Below are 18130 nucleotides of genomic sequence, written 5' to 3'. Positions count from 1 at the left end.
CTGTGGACAAGTCAGGACTTCCAGGGAAGTTCAAGGCCTGGATATATCAGCATGGAACCCTGCCTTGTCTCATATGGCCGCTGCTGATGTACGAATTCCCAATGACCATCGTGGAGGGATTTGAGAGGAAGATCAGCTCGTCCCTGCGCAGGTGGCTGGATCTGCCATGGAGCCTAAGCAACATTGCTTTGTTTGGGCACAACACGAAGCTGCAGCTTCCTTTCAGTAGTCTGGCAGAGGAGTTTCAAGGTTTCCCGGGCCAGAGAAGTCCTGCTCTACAGAGATTCTGCTGATGGGAAAGTATCTTCAGCAGGTGTGGAGGTCAGAACAGGAAGGAAGTGTTGTGCCCAGGATGCAGTGGAGCAGGCAGAGGCGAGGCTGCGGCACAGCACCGTGGTGGGGAATCGTAGCTATTGGTCGGGCTGGGCTGGGTAGCAACACCTAATCAAGCTACATCAGAGCCAGAGGAAAGGAAAGGCGAAAGCTTGTCCAAGAGGAGGTTCGCACCGAGGTGGAAGAGGCTCGCTTCAGTAGAGTGGTGGCAATGAGCAAGCAGGGGACCTGGACCAAGTGGGAGCATATAGCTGGTCGCAAGATCACTTGGACCGAACTCTGGAAAGCGGAGCCACACCAGTTGAAGTTCTTGGTCCAGTCAGTTTATGATGTCCTCCCAAGCCCTGCTAATCTATTCACCTGGGGCCTGATAGACACACCTGTGTGCCAGCTCTGTCAGAAAACAGGATCATTAGAACACATCCTCAGCTGTTGCTCAAAGGCATTGGGAGATGACAGGTGTCAGTGGCGCCACGACCAGGTCCTGCGGGCAATAGCAGACACTGTGCACTGGCATCAACACCAGTAAGCGGCAACACCCAACCAAGAGCACAATTGCCTTTGTCCGAGCAGGAGAGAAACTTCAAACCTCCAAAAAGACCCAGGGGGGCCTGCTAACAACAGCAAGGTTGTTCTTTGTTGATCTAGGAAGGCAGTTGCGATTCCCAGACATCATCGCAACTACAACACTCCGGCCAGACATGGTCATGATGTCTGGAACCAGCAAGAAGGTGGTGCCCCTTGAGCTAACTGTCCCCTTGGAGGACAGAATGGAGGAAGCTCAGGAAAGGAAGAGGGCGAAATGTGCAGATCTTGTGGCTGACTGACGGAGGAACGGGTGGAATGCTTGCTGCGAGCCTATTGAGGTGGGCTGCAGGGGTTTTGCAGGCAAGTCCTTACACCGGGTCCTGGGGCTCCTTGGGATTTGTGGACTGCACAGGCGAAGAGCCATAAAAAACATCTTGGAAGCGCCTGAAAAGGCTTCATGTTGGCTCTGGTGTAGGAGGTGGAACGCGTGGCGTAGTGCGCTACCTGGACACAAGTCGAGGGACTGATCATCCTCGGCTGGGTCGCCCGGGTTAGGGTGTTTGATTAAGACACGAAACACCCTATGACCCCGGGAGAATTACTGATGATGTGTCCACATTGCACTATGAGGTGTATTATAGTAATATATATATATATATATATATATATATATATATATATATATATATATATATATATATATATATATATATATATATATATATATATATATATATATATATATCCATCCATCCATTTTCTACCGCTTATTCCCCTTTGGGGTTGCGAGGGGCGCTGGCGCCTATCTCAGCTACAATCGGGCGGAAGGCGGGGTACACCCTGGACAAGTCGCCACCACATCGCATATATATATATATATATATATATATATATATATATATACGTTAGGTCAGGAAAAAACAAAGAGGCCATATCATCCCTACAAGCCTGTTTTGCGGGTTTTCCTGCTCTTCTCACCAACAGGTTGACAGAGTACCTCCTGAGGAATTCCTACATCGACACTACAGTGCAGAAGGGAGGAATCCCAGGCATGCCAGGCTGCTTGGAACACACAGGAGTGGTTACCCAGCTGATCCGGGAGTCAAGGGAAAATCAAGGAGACCTGCCTGTCCTTTGGCTTAACTTTGGCAATGCCAATGGATCCATTCCACACAAGTTCGTGACAACAACCTTGACCACACGTCATGTTCCAGAGAAGATCATTGAACTGATATGAGACTACTACAGTAGTTTCAGTCTGAGATTCACCTCAGGAGCAATAACACCGCCTGGAGAAGGGCATCATCACAGGGTGCACCATATCAGGCACTGTTCGCCCTAGCGATGAACGTGCTTGTCTAGGCAGCAGAAGTGGAATGCAGGGGTACCAAGTCCAGTTCCGGAATTCGCCATCCTCCGATCCGAGCCTTCATAGATGATCTGACTGTCACAACAACATCAGTGACAGGGTTCCGCCGTTCCTCCGCAGACTGGAAAGGATCATCACATAGGCGAAATGGATGTTCAAGCCAGCAAAATCCAGGTCTCTGGTTTTGAGAAAGGGGAGAGAGGAGGACAAACACTGCTTCAGTCTGGTTGGAGTCTCCATACCATCAGTGTCGGAGAAGCCTGTGAAGAGTCCGGGGAAGATTTTTGACAGCACCCTGAGGGACAAGGCAGCAGTGCAGTCAGCCCATGTGGAGCTGAAGACCTGGCTATCAGCATGGGACAAGTTGGGCCTCCCCGGGAAGTTGAAGGCTTGGATATACCAGCATGGCGTCCTGCCGAGAATCCTTTTGCCGCTGCTGATCTACGAAGTCCCAGTAACTATGGTGGAGGGCTTCGAATGCAACACTAGCCAGCACCTGCGTAGGTGGTGGGGCTTGCCGAAGAGCCTAAGCAGCATCGCCCTGTATGGGCACATCAACAAGCTGCAGCTTCCCTTCACCGGATTGACCGTGGAGTTTAAAGGCACCAGAGCCAGGGAGATGTTACTTTATAAAGACTCATCTGACACCAGAGTCTCCTCTGCTGCCATAAAAGTCAGAACTGGGAGGAAGTGGAAGGCACAGGAGGCTGTTGGCTAGGCAGGAGCAAGGCTGAGACATGGCGTCTTAGTAGGTGCTGTGGCAGTCGGACGAGCTGGGCTGGGTAGCCACACAAGACCACGCTATGACAAAGCCCAGGGTCGAGAGAGACGGCTGATGGTGTAGGGAGACATCCGTGCAGAGGTTGAGGAGGAACGCTGGAACAAGACAGTGGCCATGCGCCAGCAGGGAGCTTGGACAAATTGGGACCACGCATCTACCCGGAAGATCACCAGGAAAGAACTTTGGAAGTCAGAACCAGCAAGACTCAAGTTCCTGATACAGTCAGGGTATGACGTCCTCCCAAGTCCATGCAATTTTCATTGCTGTGGACTAGTAGAAACACCTGAATGTTCACTGTGCAAGGCACAGGGTTCCCTGGAGCACATACTGAGCTGCTGCCCTAAAGCCCTGGGAGGTACACATGGTGCCACGACCAGGTGCTGAAAGCAGTAGCAGACACCATTGGCACTGGAATCCAGCAAAGCAAACACCAGCTCCCAGTCAGGCATAACATGTCCTTCGTCAAGGCAGGGGACAAACCACAGGCAGGACGTACGGCCCCAAACAGACTGCTAGCCACAGCCCATGACTGGCAGCTTCAGGTGGATCTCGGCAGAGAGCTGAAGTTTCCAGAACGCATAGCAAGGACATCACTGAGGCAAGACCTTGTCTTAACTTCTGACTCAACGAAGCATGTTGTGCTGCTGGAACTTATACAGTCCCCTGGAAAGACCGGATGGAGGAAGCCCATGAGCAAAAGAAGGCCAAATACCTTGAGCTGGTCAAGTTTGTGCTCTTTACTCATAGTTACCACAGAGCAGACTGCGACACCGACCATTTACTCGTCTGTTGCAAGATCAGGCTACAACCAAAAATGTTTCACAAATCCAAACAAAAAGACAAACCCCACATTGATTCCACCAGCATGCATCTTCCAGATAAAAGTAGAAGAGTTTGCCAAGTCCCTGAACAACATCCTATCTGAAGAACACCAGCACTACTCCGCCTCTGAGAAATGTGGCCACATCAGGGAGGCCATTCAGAAAACAGCTCTTGCAACCTTTGGGAGGAAAATCTTCAAAAACGACTGGTTTGTTGCCAAGTCCACCTGCTGCCCTCCCTGAATACAAACGCTACCCAAATGAGAAGTCCCTGCAAGCATTAAGAACTATAGAAGCAACAGACTGCAAGACATTGTGCCAATTAATACTGGCAACAACTCAGTGAATCCATCCAGTCTGCAGCTACCTCAGGTAACATCACAGGGATGTACAAGGGCATCAAGACTGCTCTGGGCCCAACACAGAGCAAAACAGCCCCGCTAAAGACCACCAGTGGGGAAGTTAACACTGACAAGGGCAATCAGCTAGACGGGTGGGTAGAGCACTATTCAGAACTCTACTTCATTGTAGTTGCCTCAGCCCTTGATGCCATTGAACAGCTGTCCATCATTGAGGAATTAGATGCTGAACCAACACTTGCTGAACTTCACAAAGCGATTGACAGCTTAGCGACTGGCAAAGCACCTGGTACTGATGGCATCCCCCCAGACCTCATCAAGCTCTGTAAAGACACCCTCCTGCAGCCTTTGCATAATGTCCTCTGCCAGTGCTGGAAAGAGGGAGCCGTGCCGCAAGACATAAGCGATGCCAAGATTGTCACCCTTTACAAAAATAAAGGCGACAGGAGCGACTCCAACAATTACAGGGGCATCTTCCTCCTGAATATCGTAGGGAAACTCTATGCACGTGTCGTGCTTGTGCGTCTTCAGAAACTTGCTGAGCGCGTTTACCCGTAATCTCAAAGCGGCTTTCGCGCCAAGCGCGCTACAGTGGACATGATATTCTCCCTACGCCCACCTCAGGAGTCATGCAGGGAACAACAGAAGCCCCTGTACATATCTTTCATTGACCTGACCAAGGCTTTCGACCTGGTTAGCAGAGAAAGGCTTTTCAGCATCCTACCCAAGATTGGATGCCCTACAAAGCTTCATAGTCTCATTGAAGTGAAGTGAAGTGAATTATATTTATATAGCGCTTTTCTCTAGTGACTCAAAGCGCTTTACATAGTGAAACCCAATACCTAAGTTACATTTAAACCAGTGTGGGTGGCACTGGGAGCAGGTGGGTAAAGTGTCTTGCCCAAGGACACAACGGCAGTGACTAGGATGGCGGAAGCGGGAATCGAACCTGCAACCCTCAAGTTGCTGGCACGGCCGCTCTACTAACCGAGCTATGCCGCCATTAGATCTTTTCATGACAACATGAAGGCAACCATCCAGTATGAGGTTAGCATGTCCAACCCATTTGACATTAAGAGCGGAGTCAAGCAAGGTTGCGTCCTTGCTCCTATCCTTTTCGGCATCTTCTTTGCCCTGCTCATCAAAAACGCTTTGGGGACTGCAACAGAAGGATGTATCTACGTACGAGATCTGACGGCCAACTTTTCAACTTAGCCCGTCTTAAAACAAGGACCAAAGTCCGTGAGACGATCATCCGGGACTTGCTCTTTGCTGATGATGCCGCCGTCATTTCGCACACTGAACAAGAACTCCAGTGCCTTATGGACAGATTCTCCCAGGCCTGAAAATACTTTGGGCTTACCATCAGCCTAAAAAAAGACCAATGTGCTCAGTCAGGAAGTGGACACTCCACCAGTATACATATATATAGATAGATGGATATACCGGCCCCCAGACACATTTTTTTCTGTAAATATGGCCCCCTAGTCAAAATAATTGCCCAGGCCTGCTGTACAGTTACTGCTCTAAAGTATATCCAAGTTTAATTTTTATTGTGTTATACCTTGCATTGTCATAAAACTGGTTGCTAAAATGACATCTCGTGTTCTGGTGTTGCACCTGTTTGGTCGCTGCTAAACTTAGCAAGTGTTGTGGTCCGAGGAGCAGCAGTGCTGGTCTTTGCGCTGCAGTCCTGCCCATGTGTGGACGTCCTGAAGGCCGAAGAGGACAAAGACTGCGGCTTCTCCATGAAGACACCTGAATCCATAAAACACCCTTTTTATTAGAGGTTTGCTGCTTTGTGTTGTTTTGAGTTTTCACCTGGGTTATGTCACCTGAGCACATAGGGCAGGAGATGCCTTGACCGCTCAGGTTGCTCCTCAGAGCGAGAAGAGTCTGGAGGTTAGTGTCCGGGCGGAACAATAATGGGACGTGAGAAGCTGGCCTCAGCAGGCAGCAACAGCCAGCAGACAGCAGCAGGACCAGCAGGAAGACACCTGGGGGGAGAGGCCTCCTGTGATTGGTCCACAATCAACACTTTAACAACACGATGCTGATTAAACAGCATGAATATTGCACAGGCGTGCTTAAGGCTGCCCACAATAAAAGGCCACTCTGAAATGTGTAGTTTTACCACACAGCAAAATGCCACAGATGTCACAAGTTTTGAGGGAGTGTGCAGTTGGGATGCTGACTGCAGGAATGTCCACCAGAGCTGTTTCCTGGGAATTGAATGTTCATTTCTCTACCATAAGCCATCTCTAAAGGCGTTTTAGAGAGTTTGGCAGTACATCCCACCGGCCTCACAACCACAGACCACGTGTAACCACACCAGCCTAGGAGCTCCGTATCCAGCAGGTGCACCTCCATGATCATCTGAGACCATGTCTTTGGTACACGGAGGGAACCCACGCATTCACGGGGAGGACATGCAAACTCCACACAGAAAGATCCCGAGCCTGGGACTGAACCCTGACTACTCAGGACCTTCATATTGTGAGGCGGACGCACTAACCCCATAAAATAATATTTAATTTTTTTTAAATATACTGTACTTATATCTGCTGTCCATCTGCTATATCTTGTTTTATTACACATTATGTCTGAGTCTTTTAAAGAAATACAATTAAATTGTAATTATTGTTGCAAGTTCAAGGCAGTTCCATCTTTGCAAAACACAGTATTTAATTGTGCCCTAAAAAGTGTTACTACTTTACGTACACACCAGCTGTTTGTGCATTTAGTTGTAGTTTTCATTAACAAATCTGGAGGTGTCATGTAAAGTCGCTCATGTTAATCAGTAGCATGTCAAGAGGAAAGCCAATGAACGTTAGCATCAAGCTAGCACATTTTTGGAAAAGTAGAGCCTTACCTAATATATGTTCGAGCATTTTTTTTTACTCAATTGCTTTGTTGGCATTGAAAACTGCAACATTACCTCGACGTAGTTTGATAGTCCGCTCTCAGTCCTGCTGGAGTAGAAGTGCGAAGAGCCGGTACTCAAACATTGCATTTTTGTTTTGTTTTGTTGTTGTCTTGTCCAGCTTCTCAGGCAAATCATATAGTTGATGTAGGTGCCCATTTCAGCTGTTCAGATTGACTTTACAAAAGGGAAGTGTAGGATACTTCTTTTGTTGCCTTATTTGAATTTGACTTTATTAAACGTATTTATATTATCATTTGGTGCAGACGGGCCGGAGCAGGAGGGGATAGAAAGAGAAAAAAAAGAAGACAGAGGGGGAAATTGTGGGGATAAGAGGGGGATCAGACAGAGAGACAAAAACAACAACAGCAAACACAACAATAACAACAACAACAATAGAACAACACCAGCACATATGATATGTACAAATTTGATCGTAAAAGTGATAGCAAATAAGCAGTTAGTCAAATAAATAATAATATAGAAATGACAATGAGCATTTTTACACTACAACTGGAGCAATACAAATACCAATAGAAAAAGCGCTTTTGATCATGAACAATACCAATAGTTTACCTCTATTGGTAGTTAGATAATGATAACTAGAAAAGAAAAAAAAAGGAATACCGAAAGATGGAGGGGAAGAGAGAGAGGCAACCTGTATTAATCTTGTAGATTGTTATAGTAACAATGGATTAAGCTTTGTCAGTATGTCATGTGTTACCCAGTTTACCCTAGGGCAACAACGTTGAGATATGTTTGATGAAACGTGATTATGTGCATGAGTGTATGTATTTAACATGACATTTTGGGATATTTCCGTAAATCCTTGTCCTGTGGGACCGGCGGGATAAGGTGTCTGCCAAAAAAGTCGGATTTGGTACACATTCCTAGTGTATACTTTACATATGTAACATTTGTTGTCTTGCACAAATATATATATTTTTTGAACTGTTTATTTCTCCTGGTATCATTTTAGTGAGGAAAAGTAAGTAAGCATCAGAAATTATGTGAAAATAGTGTGGAGGAAAAAAAAATGTGTAATGGGTGGGGCTCCAAATAAAGTTCAGCTTTGGGCCCCAATTTGTCCCGCTCCTTACCTAGAATAGTTCTCCTCCTCTCCACAACTGGCTGACCCACTAATTGCTTGAGGGCCCACTGCAGCTTGGTGCTGACCACCCCCAGGTGCTGATGTCCTGCAGGGCTGAGGGGCATCTCCAGCGAGAGGGAAAGAACATCCATGTCTCCCTCCAAGGGGCCTGGCTCCAGACACAGATGACAGGGCTTTGTTGGTAGGGACAGGTAGTGCTCACATTTCAACCCATACGGTACCAATTCGCTTGGAATGGATACCGCTACTCAACGGTACCAATTTTCGGTCCATTTGTGTGTTAATAAATGTCAATTGTTTGGTAATAAAATGTCTTAAGTGAACTTTAAAAATTATCTGTTTATGATAACTGCGCTGTCAAGTTCCATCCATCCATTTTCTACTGCTTGTCCCTTTCGGAGTAACGGGGTGTGCTGGAGCATACCGTTTGAGTCTTATCTGCAATGCCGTTGCACTTCCAAGACATTCGATGGCAGTAGTCTATAGGCTTTTCTATTTTATGTTGTCTAACTGGGAAATAGCTTTTTCCATGAAGATGAATGTGTTGTTGGACCCTACAGAGTGTTTATAATGTAAGTATTATACTTATTACACACCAACTTTTTGATTGTAACGTTCATCTTAGTTTTAGTTTTATTACTGAATTTGTAAAATCGCTAATACTAATAGTAGCCTGTCATGCGTAATGTGTTATGTTGTGCCCTACAAAGTGTTTATAATGTATTATACTTATCACACACCAACTTTGTGATTGTAACATGCATCTTACTTGTAGTTTTACTACTAATTTTGTAAAATCGCTAATGCTAATAGTCACCTGTCAAGTGGAATGTGTTATGTTGCGCCCTACAAAGTGCTTTCTACTGTAAGTTATATACTTATTACACATCAACTTTTTGATTGTAACATTCACCTTGGTTGTAGTTTTCATTACTAAATTTATAAAATCGCTAATGCTAATAGTAGCCTGTCAAGCTGAATGTGTTATGTTGCACCCGACAAAGTGTTTACACTGTAAGTATTATACTTATTACACACCGACTTTTTGATTGCAACATTCATCTTAGTTGTAGTTTTCATTACTGGATTTGTAAAATTGCTACTGCTAATAGTAGCATGTCAAGCGTAATGTGTGATGTTTTGCCATACAAAGCGTTTATACTATAAGTTACATACTTATTACACACCAACTGTATGATTGTTACATTCACCTTTGTTGTAATTTTTATTACTGAATTTGTAAAATCGCTGATGCTAATAGAAGCCTGTCAAGTTGAATGTGTTATGTTGCACCCTACAAAGTGTTTATACTGTATTATACTTATTACACACCAACTTTTTTAATGTAACATTAATCTTAGTTGTAGTTTTCATTACCGAATTTGTAAAATCGCTAATGCTGATAGTATTCTGTCAAGCTGAATGTGTTATGTTGCGCCCTACTAAGTGTTCATACTGTAAGTACTATACTTATAACACACCAACTTTTTGATTGTGGCATTCATCTTAGTTGTAGTTTTCATTACAGAAATTGTAAAATCGCTAATGCTAATAGTAGCCTGTCAAGCTGAATGTGTTATGTTACACTCCACAAAGTGTATATAATTTAATTATTATACATATGAAACATCAACTTTTTGATTGTAACATTCACCTTGGTTGTATTTTTCATTACTGAATTTGTAAAATCGCTAATGCTAATTGGATCCTGTCAAGTTGAATATGTTATGTTGCACCCTACAAAGTGTTTATACTGTATTATACTTATTACACACCAACTTTTTGATTGTAACATTATTCTTAGTTGTAGTTTTAATTACTGAATTCGTAAAATCGCTAATACTAATTGGAGCCTGTCAAGCTGAATGTGTCAGGTTGCACCCTACAAAGTGTTTACACTATAAGTATTATACTTACTAGGCGTCAACTTTTTGATTGTAACATTCCTCTTAGTTGTAGTTTTCATTACTTAATTTGTATAATCGCTAATGCTAATAGTAGCCTGTCAAGCTGAATGTGTAATTTTGTGCCGACAAAGTGTTTGTACTGTAAGTATTATACTTATCTGCAATGAGGTGGCGACTTGTCTAGGGTGTACCCATGCCTTCAGCCCGATTGTAGCTGAGATAGGCACGAGCGCCCCCCGCGACCCCAAAGGGAATAAGCGGTAGAAAATGGATGGATGGGTATTATACTTATTACCAGAGGTGGGTAGTAACGCGCTACATTTACTACGTTACATTTACTTGAGTAACTTTTGGGATAAATTGTACTTCTACGAGTAGTTTTTATGCAACATACTTTTACTTTTACTTGAGTATATTTATAGAGAAGAAACACTACTTTTACTCCGTTCCATTTATCTACATTTAGCTCGCTACTCGCTACTTTTTTATCGATCTATTAATGTTTATTTTGGTAATGACAGAGCTTCAAAGTAAAATCTACGCATGCCTGCGTTTCACCAATCACATGCAGTCACTGGTGACGTTGGACCAATCAAACAGAGCCAGGCGGTCACATGACCGTGATACGTAAAACCCGACTTAAACATGTTGACAAACTTATTGGGGTGTTACCATTTAGTAGTCAATTGTACGGAATATATACTGTACTGTGCAATCTAATAATAAAAGTTTCAATCAATCAATCAAAAGTGTAAAGGAAAAAAGACACTTTTTATTTCAACCGTACTTCCCGTCAAAAGCATAAAGACTGATCGCACAGTTCCTGTCTTCACAATAAAAGCGCCGCTCCATCGCGCCTGCGTTAACAAAATAAGAGTCTCCGAAAGCCAGCGCAAACAAGCTAGTAAGCTACGGAGTATGCCGCCAATGTATTTCTTGTAAAGTGTATAAAAACGAATATGGAAGCTGGACAAATAAGATGCCAAAAACGAACGACTTTCATGTGGTATTAGACAGAAAAGAGGAACTTTTTTTCTCCTCCATAAGAAAACGTGGACGTCTGATTCCAATCAATGCAAGTCATCAGAATCAGGTAATACACCAACTTATATTCTTGTCTTCATGAAAGATAGGAATCTATATGTTAAACATGCATGTATATTCATTAAAACACCTTCAACATGTGAACAAAAACGGCAAAATAAATAAATATAAATTATATACTGTATATATAAATATATGTATATATATATATATATATATATATATATATATATATATATATATATATGATATGTGTGTGTATAAATGATTTGTGTGTGTATAAATATGTGTGTGTGTGTGTGTATATATATATGTATATATGAGGTAGATCACCTCGACTTGGTCATTTACTAAGTAATTGATAAACGTTGAAAAACTTATTGGGGTGTTACCATTTAGTGGTCAATTGTACGGAATACGTACTCTACTGTACAATCTACTAATACAAATTTTAATCAATCAATCAATCAATCAATCAATCAATGCCTACTGAGGATATGGTGCTGTTAAGTTATTGTGGCTCAATGTGCCATTTTTTTGTTTTATTTTAATGTACTATTATTTAATATATATTATTGTTTTAGTTGCTTAAGAGATATTCCTGGCTCTGAATTTGCTCATTGCTATTTTTATGTTTTTGTGCATTATTTGTTGCCGTAATCAGGTTCCTCATCTGTTACTCAGTACTTGAGTAGTTTTTTCACAACATACTTTTTACTTTTACTCAAGTAAATATTTGGGTGACTACTCCTTACTTTTACTTGAGTAATAAATCTCTAAAGTAACAGTACTCTTACTTGAATACAATTTCTGGCTACTCTACCCACCTCTGCTTATTACACACCAACTTTTTGATTGTAACATTCTTCTTAGTTGTAGTTTTCATTACTGAATTCGTAAAAATCGCTAATACTAATAGGACCCTGTCAAGCTGAATGTGTTAGGTTGCTCCCTACAAAGTGTTTACACTAGAAGTATTATATTTACTATGCGTCAACTTTTTGATTGTAACATTCCTGTTAGTTGTAGTTTTCATTACTTAATTTGTATAATCGCCAATGCTAATAGTAGCCTGTAAGGCTGAATGTGTAATTTTGTGCCCAACAAAGTGTTTGTACTGTAAGTATTATACTTATCTGCGATGAGGTGGCGACTTGTCCAGGGTGTATCCCGCCTTCCGCCCGATTGTAGCTGAGATAGGCACCAGCGCCTATCTCAAGCGGTAGAAAATGGATGGATGGATGGGTATTATACTTATTACACACAAACTTTTTGATTGTAACATTCATCTTAGTTTTAGTTTTCATTGCTGAATTTGTAAAATCTTTAATGTTAATAGTAGCCTGTCAATGGAAAACGCAATGTAAATTAGCATCAAGCTAGCGCATTTTGGAAGAGTGCAACCATACTTTACATTCAAGCGTTTTCCCCCAATCATACTTGCTTTGTTAGTGTTGGAAATTGCAAACATTACTCGGAGGGAGTTTTTTCACATGCAACAAAGGTTTTGAAATTTGGCACCATTTTACTTTACTTGATTGGACAGCCAGTAGGACTGATGGAATTCGGTCGGTGCCTATAAAAGTAGCAAATTCAGTATTTGTTTTACAAAAGCCAAAAGCAGTGAAGTTGTCATGTTGTGTAAATGGTAAATAAAAAGAGAATATATCCATCCATCCATTTTTCTACCGCTTATTCCATGATTTGCAAATCCTTTTCAACTTATATTCAATTGTATAGACTGCTAAGACAAGATATTTCATGTTCACACTGAGAAACTTTATTTTTTGCAAATAATCATGAAGTTAAAATTTAATGGCAGCAACACATTGCAAAAAAGTAGTTACAGGGGCCTTTTTACCACTTACTACTGTGTTACATGGCCTTTCCTTTTAACAACACTCAGTGAATGTCAATACTTGGACTATGAGGTGGTTGTTTTCCCGAGATGCAAGTGAACTTGGACCGGAGATGGCGTGAAGGTAGAAACATCTTTTATTTTAACACTATAACTAAAAATATAGGAACAAACAAAAGGCGCTCACAAGGAGGTACAAAAATGAAACAAAACTATGAACATAAAACAAAACACTTGCACAATGGCACGAATAACAAACAACTTACTTGGAGAAAGACAAGGGGCATGGATCATTGGCATGGATGTGGAGAGAGTGATCGAGGCTGATAAATGGTGGTAGGAGGTGATGTTGCCAGGACGAAGAACAGAAACAGACCGGCTTAAATAGCAGTGACATGATCAGTGAAAACATGTGTGCGAGTGCAAAACGTGAGATAGGGGCGTGACAGGTGAAAACTAATGGGTAGTCATGGTAACAAAACAAACCAGGAAATGCTAAAACTTGAACTGAGTGTCCAAAAAACAAAACATGGTCACACGGACATGACAGTACATATTTGGGAACTGAGGAAACACATTTTTGACGTGGAATTCTCTCCCATTCTTGCTTGATGTACAGCTTAAGTTTTTCAACAGTCTCCCTTCTGATATTTTAGCCTTCATATTGCACCACACATGTTTAATGGGAGACAGGTCTGGACTACAGGCAGGCCAGTCTAGTACCCGCACTGTTTTACTATGAAGCCACACTGTTGTAACACATGGCTTGGCATTGTCTTGCTGAAATAAGCAGGGGCGTCCATAAAAAAGACGTTGCAACATACAACATATGTTTCTCCAAAACCTGTATGTACCTTTCGGCATTAATGGTGTCTTCACAGATGTGTAAGTTACCCATGCTTTGGGCACTAATACACCCCCAAACCATCACAGATGCTGCCTTTTAGACTTTGCGCCTCGAACATGGTTCTTTTCTTTTTTGTTCCGGAGGACATGACGTCCACAGTTTCCAAAAACAATTTCAAATGTGGACTCGTCAGACCACACAACACTTTTCCACTTTGCATCAGTCCATCTTAAATGAGCTCAGGCCCAGCGAAGCATTTCTGGGTGTTGTTGATAAATGGCTTTGGCTTTGCATAGTAAAGTTTCAACTTGCACTTACAGATGTAGCGACCAACTGTAGTTAATGACAGTGGTTTTCGGAAGTGTTCCTGAGCCCATCTGGTGATATCCTTTATACCCCGATGTCTCTTTTTGATCCAGTACCGCCTGAGGGATCAAAGGTCACTGGCATTGCCGCTTATGTGCAGTGATTTCTCCAGATTCACTGAACCTTTTGATGATATTAGGGAGCGCAGATGATAAAATTCCTAAATTCCTTGCAATAGCTGGTTGAGAAATGTTGTTCTTAAACAATTTGCTCAGGCATTTCTTGACAAAGTTGTTTGTGAATGACTGAGCATTTCATGGAAGCTGCTGTTATACCCAATCATAGCACACACCTGTTCCCAATTAGCCTGTTCACCTGTGGGATGTTCAAAATAAGACTTTGATGAGCATTCCTCAACTTTCTCAGTCTTTTTTGCCACGTGTGCCAGCTTTTTCAAAACATGTTGCAGGTATCAAATTCCAAACTAGCTAATATTTGCAAAAAACAACAAAGTTTCTCAGTGTCAACATGAAATATCTTGTCTTTGCAGTCTATTCAAATGAATATAAGTTGAAAAGGATTTGCAAATCATAGTATTCTCCTTTTAGTTACCATTTACACAACGTGACAACTTCACTGCTTTTGGCTTTCGTACAAGCCAATTTCAGATGCAAATCTCACCAGGCTCCATCTCCACCGACAGCAGCACCACGTCGTCATCCTCATCCGACAGTGGGCCATGGCTCGCCGACTTCCATCTTGTCAGAGGGTGAGGAGTTACATAAGTGCAGCGCAAACACAGTTTTCCCCCCAAGGGGCGGGGCCTCACCGGTGCAAGCAGGTGTGCTCGTGAGGCTCCACCCAGCGAGTCCAGATGCACAGAGCGGCCGGCATCAGCGCACAAACCCAAAGCCAGCAGCAGCTGACGATGAGCGCCATGAAGAGGCCGAAGTCATGCACAGCCGGGATCTGCGCGAAGAAGCTCACAACCTTCAGTCTGCTGAGAGAGCGTATAGGAGATGATTACCTTGGAGAAGGCGCTGGCGGCGTAGGCGGCCGCCGTGGTGAAGGAGGTGAGGAAAGTGGCTCGGCCGGCTGTCTTGATGGTGTACACCATGCGCTGCTGAGGGTGGTGAAGGTATGCGGCCTGTCTGAAGGTGCTGATGAACACAAACACATCATCCACCCCTGAAGATCACAAAAGGTGTGGTTTCAGGTGGCGATGGTCCACGAGGCGCTTCGGTATCGTGTCCCCATACCGATGCCAATGATGACAAAGGCGGCCACGCCGTTGAGAATGCCCAGGTACCTCACGCCAAACACCACGTGGTACAAGAAGAGCGCCATCAGGCAACTCAGCCCGATGCTGGCCAGGCCGAAGAGGGTAAGGAACGCTGCACAAAGGAGAAAACTCTTTGAAGAAAATGTTTTTTTAACTAGTGACAATGTTGAAGCAAAGACATTGTTTATAGCAGAAAACCATAGTAGCGTATTTTTCTGACTATAAGACGCACATAAAATCCATTTATTTTCTCAAAACTCAACATTGCCCCTTTTAACCGGGTGCGCCTAATGTGCAGAATAATTCTGGTTGTGCATTTCAACCATGAAGCAATTTTATTTGGTAGATGGTGTATTGACAAGTGTGACCACTAGATGGCAGTCACACATAAGAGATATCTGTAGACTGCAATATGACACCAGTAAACACCAAAACTTTGAATGTTCCATTGAAAATATAGAACATTACACAGGGCACTCAAAAATCTATCAAATTGTTTTAGTACGACTTTGAAGCCGCACCACTTGATGGATTGTCGGCGCATTACAGCTACCATAGTCAGAGATACTAGTATTACTAAGGATCGTAAAATGGCACCTATTAGTTAAAAAGTTTAAGTGCCAATGATTGTCACACACACTGGCGAAATTATTCTCTGCATTTGACCCATCACACTTGCTCACCCCCTGCGAGGTATTGGCTCCCATTTTTTTATTGTCTTAGGTATGACTTGGCCGGGGTTTGAACTCACAACCTACCGATCTCAGGATGGACACTCTAAGGGTAGGCCACAGACATATCTGGCTTTTTATGTTTTGCAATATTATGCAAAAGCAACTTTTCTTACCTTCTGATACCTGCTGATCTGTATTTGAACCTTCATAAGTCCTAAAAATGTGCGCAGGTCCGTCACTGTAGTCTGTGCGGACTCCTTAGTTGATAAGCTTCTTCTTTTTCTCTATGTTCTTGTTATGTGACTTTCCTCCTCCACTGTTGCCATTTCTAATATGAAGTAGTGTAAAGTTCTTACTAATATCTGTCAGTAAGCTCCCCATAAAAGCGCTAAAACATACCGGTGTAGTGAGTTTACATTATTCCCCCAAAAGACTTCAGTAATTAGAGAGTTCAGGTCGGACGCTTTTTCACGGGACATATTTCAGGCATTGTTGTTGCACGAGTGAGCCACAGATGAGGAGATGCTGCTCCGTTTTTGATTGAAGTAAAGTCTGAATGTCATTAAAACTACAGATTTCAGACAATATCAGACTGCCGATATTATTGGCTGATAAATGCTTTAAAATGATCGGAAATTATCGGTATCGGTTTTAAAAAAGTAAAATGTAAGACTTTTTAAAACGCCGCTGTACGGAGTGATACACGGACATAAGGAGAAGTACAGAGGGCCAATAAACCTTATAGGTACTGCCTTTGCGTAACGGCCCAATCACATAATATCTATGGCTTTTCACACACACAAGTGAATGCATGCATACTTGGTCAACAGCCATACAGGTCACACTGAGGGTGGCCGTATAAAAAACGTTATCACTGTTACAAATATGCGCCACACTGTGAACCCACACCAAACAAGAATGACAAATATATTTCGGGAGAACATCTGCACTGTAACACAAGATAAACACAACAGAACAAATACCCAGATACCCTTGCAGCACTAACTTTTCTGGGACGCAACAATATACATGCCCAATAGCCCCTTCCTGCCCCTCCCCCCAACCTCGCCCACCTCAACCTCCTTATGCTCTCTCAGGGAAAGCAAGCGGGAGCAATCAATTCAGTGCCCTAAACAACTCCCTTGGGAGGCGTTCGGGTGGCATCCTGAGCAGATGCCCGAACCACTTCATCTGGCTCATCTCAATGTGGAGGAGCAGCGGCCTTACTCTGATTTCCTCCCGGATGACAGAGCTTCTCACCCTATCTCTAAGGGAGAGACCCGCCACCCGGCGGAGGAAACTCATTTTGCCCGCTTGCACCCGTGATCTTGTCCTTTCGGTCATAACCCAAATCTCATGACCATGGGTGAGGAAGGGAACATAGATTGACGGGAAAATTGTGCGCTTTGTCTTCTGGCTCAGCTTCTTCTTCACCACAACGAATCGATACAACGTCCGCATTACTGTAGACGCCGCACCGAGCCGCCTATCGATTCCACTTGTCCCTCACTCATGAACAAGACTCTGATGTACTTGAACTCCTCCACCAGGGGCAATATCTTCTCCCCAACCTAGGGATGGCACTCCACCCTTTCCCAGGCGAGAACCATAGACTCGGACTTAGAGGTGCGGATTCTCATCCCAGTCTCTTCACACTTGGCTGCGAACCGATCCAATGAGAGCTGAAGATCCTGGCCAGATGAAGCCATCAGGACCACATCATCTGCAAAAAGCAGAGACTTAATCCTGCAGCCACCAAACCGGAACCCCTCAACACACTGACTGTGCCTAGAAATTCTATCCATAAAAGTTATGAACAGAATCGGTGGCAAAGGGCAGCCTTGGCGGAGTCCAACCTTCACTGGAAACGGGTGCGACTTACTGCCGGCAATGTGGACCAAGCTCTGACACTGATCATACAGGGAACGGACCACCACAATCAGACAGTCCGGTACCCCATACTTTCTGAGCACTGCCCACAGGACTT

The 18130-nt window shown here is 43.5% G+C and overlaps 1 protein-coding gene across 4 annotated transcripts in view; it reads right to left on the bottom strand.

Annotated features, from left to right (window-relative positions):
- Positions 1-18130, bottom strand: part of disp3 (dispatched RND transporter family member 3) — an 84410-nt gene that overhangs the window by 28798 nt on the left and 37482 nt on the right. For all 4 annotated transcript variants that reach the window (XM_061906073.1, XM_061906074.1, XM_061906075.1 and 1 more), the window contains 7 exons: positions 15447-15581; positions 15215-15375; positions 15017-15156; positions 14869-14945; positions 8215-8373; positions 6027-6188; positions 5812-5949 (listed from right to left, as the gene is read on the bottom strand). In XM_061906073.1, the coding sequence (XP_061762057.1) occupies positions 5812-5949; positions 6027-6188; positions 8215-8373; positions 14869-14945; positions 15017-15156; positions 15215-15375; positions 15447-15581 (972 nt within the window). The remainder of the gene's footprint in view (positions 1-5811; positions 5950-6026; positions 6189-8214; positions 8374-14868; positions 14946-15016; positions 15157-15214; positions 15376-15446; positions 15582-18130) is intronic.

The sequence above is a fragment of the Nerophis ophidion genome, linkage group LG07 (genome assembly GCF_033978795.1).
Source record: "Nerophis ophidion isolate RoL-2023_Sa linkage group LG07, RoL_Noph_v1.0, whole genome shotgun sequence".
Classification (NCBI taxonomy): Eukaryota; Metazoa; Chordata; class Actinopteri; order Syngnathiformes; family Syngnathidae; genus Nerophis; species Nerophis ophidion.
This window is presented reverse-complemented; position numbering and strand designations above follow the sequence as displayed.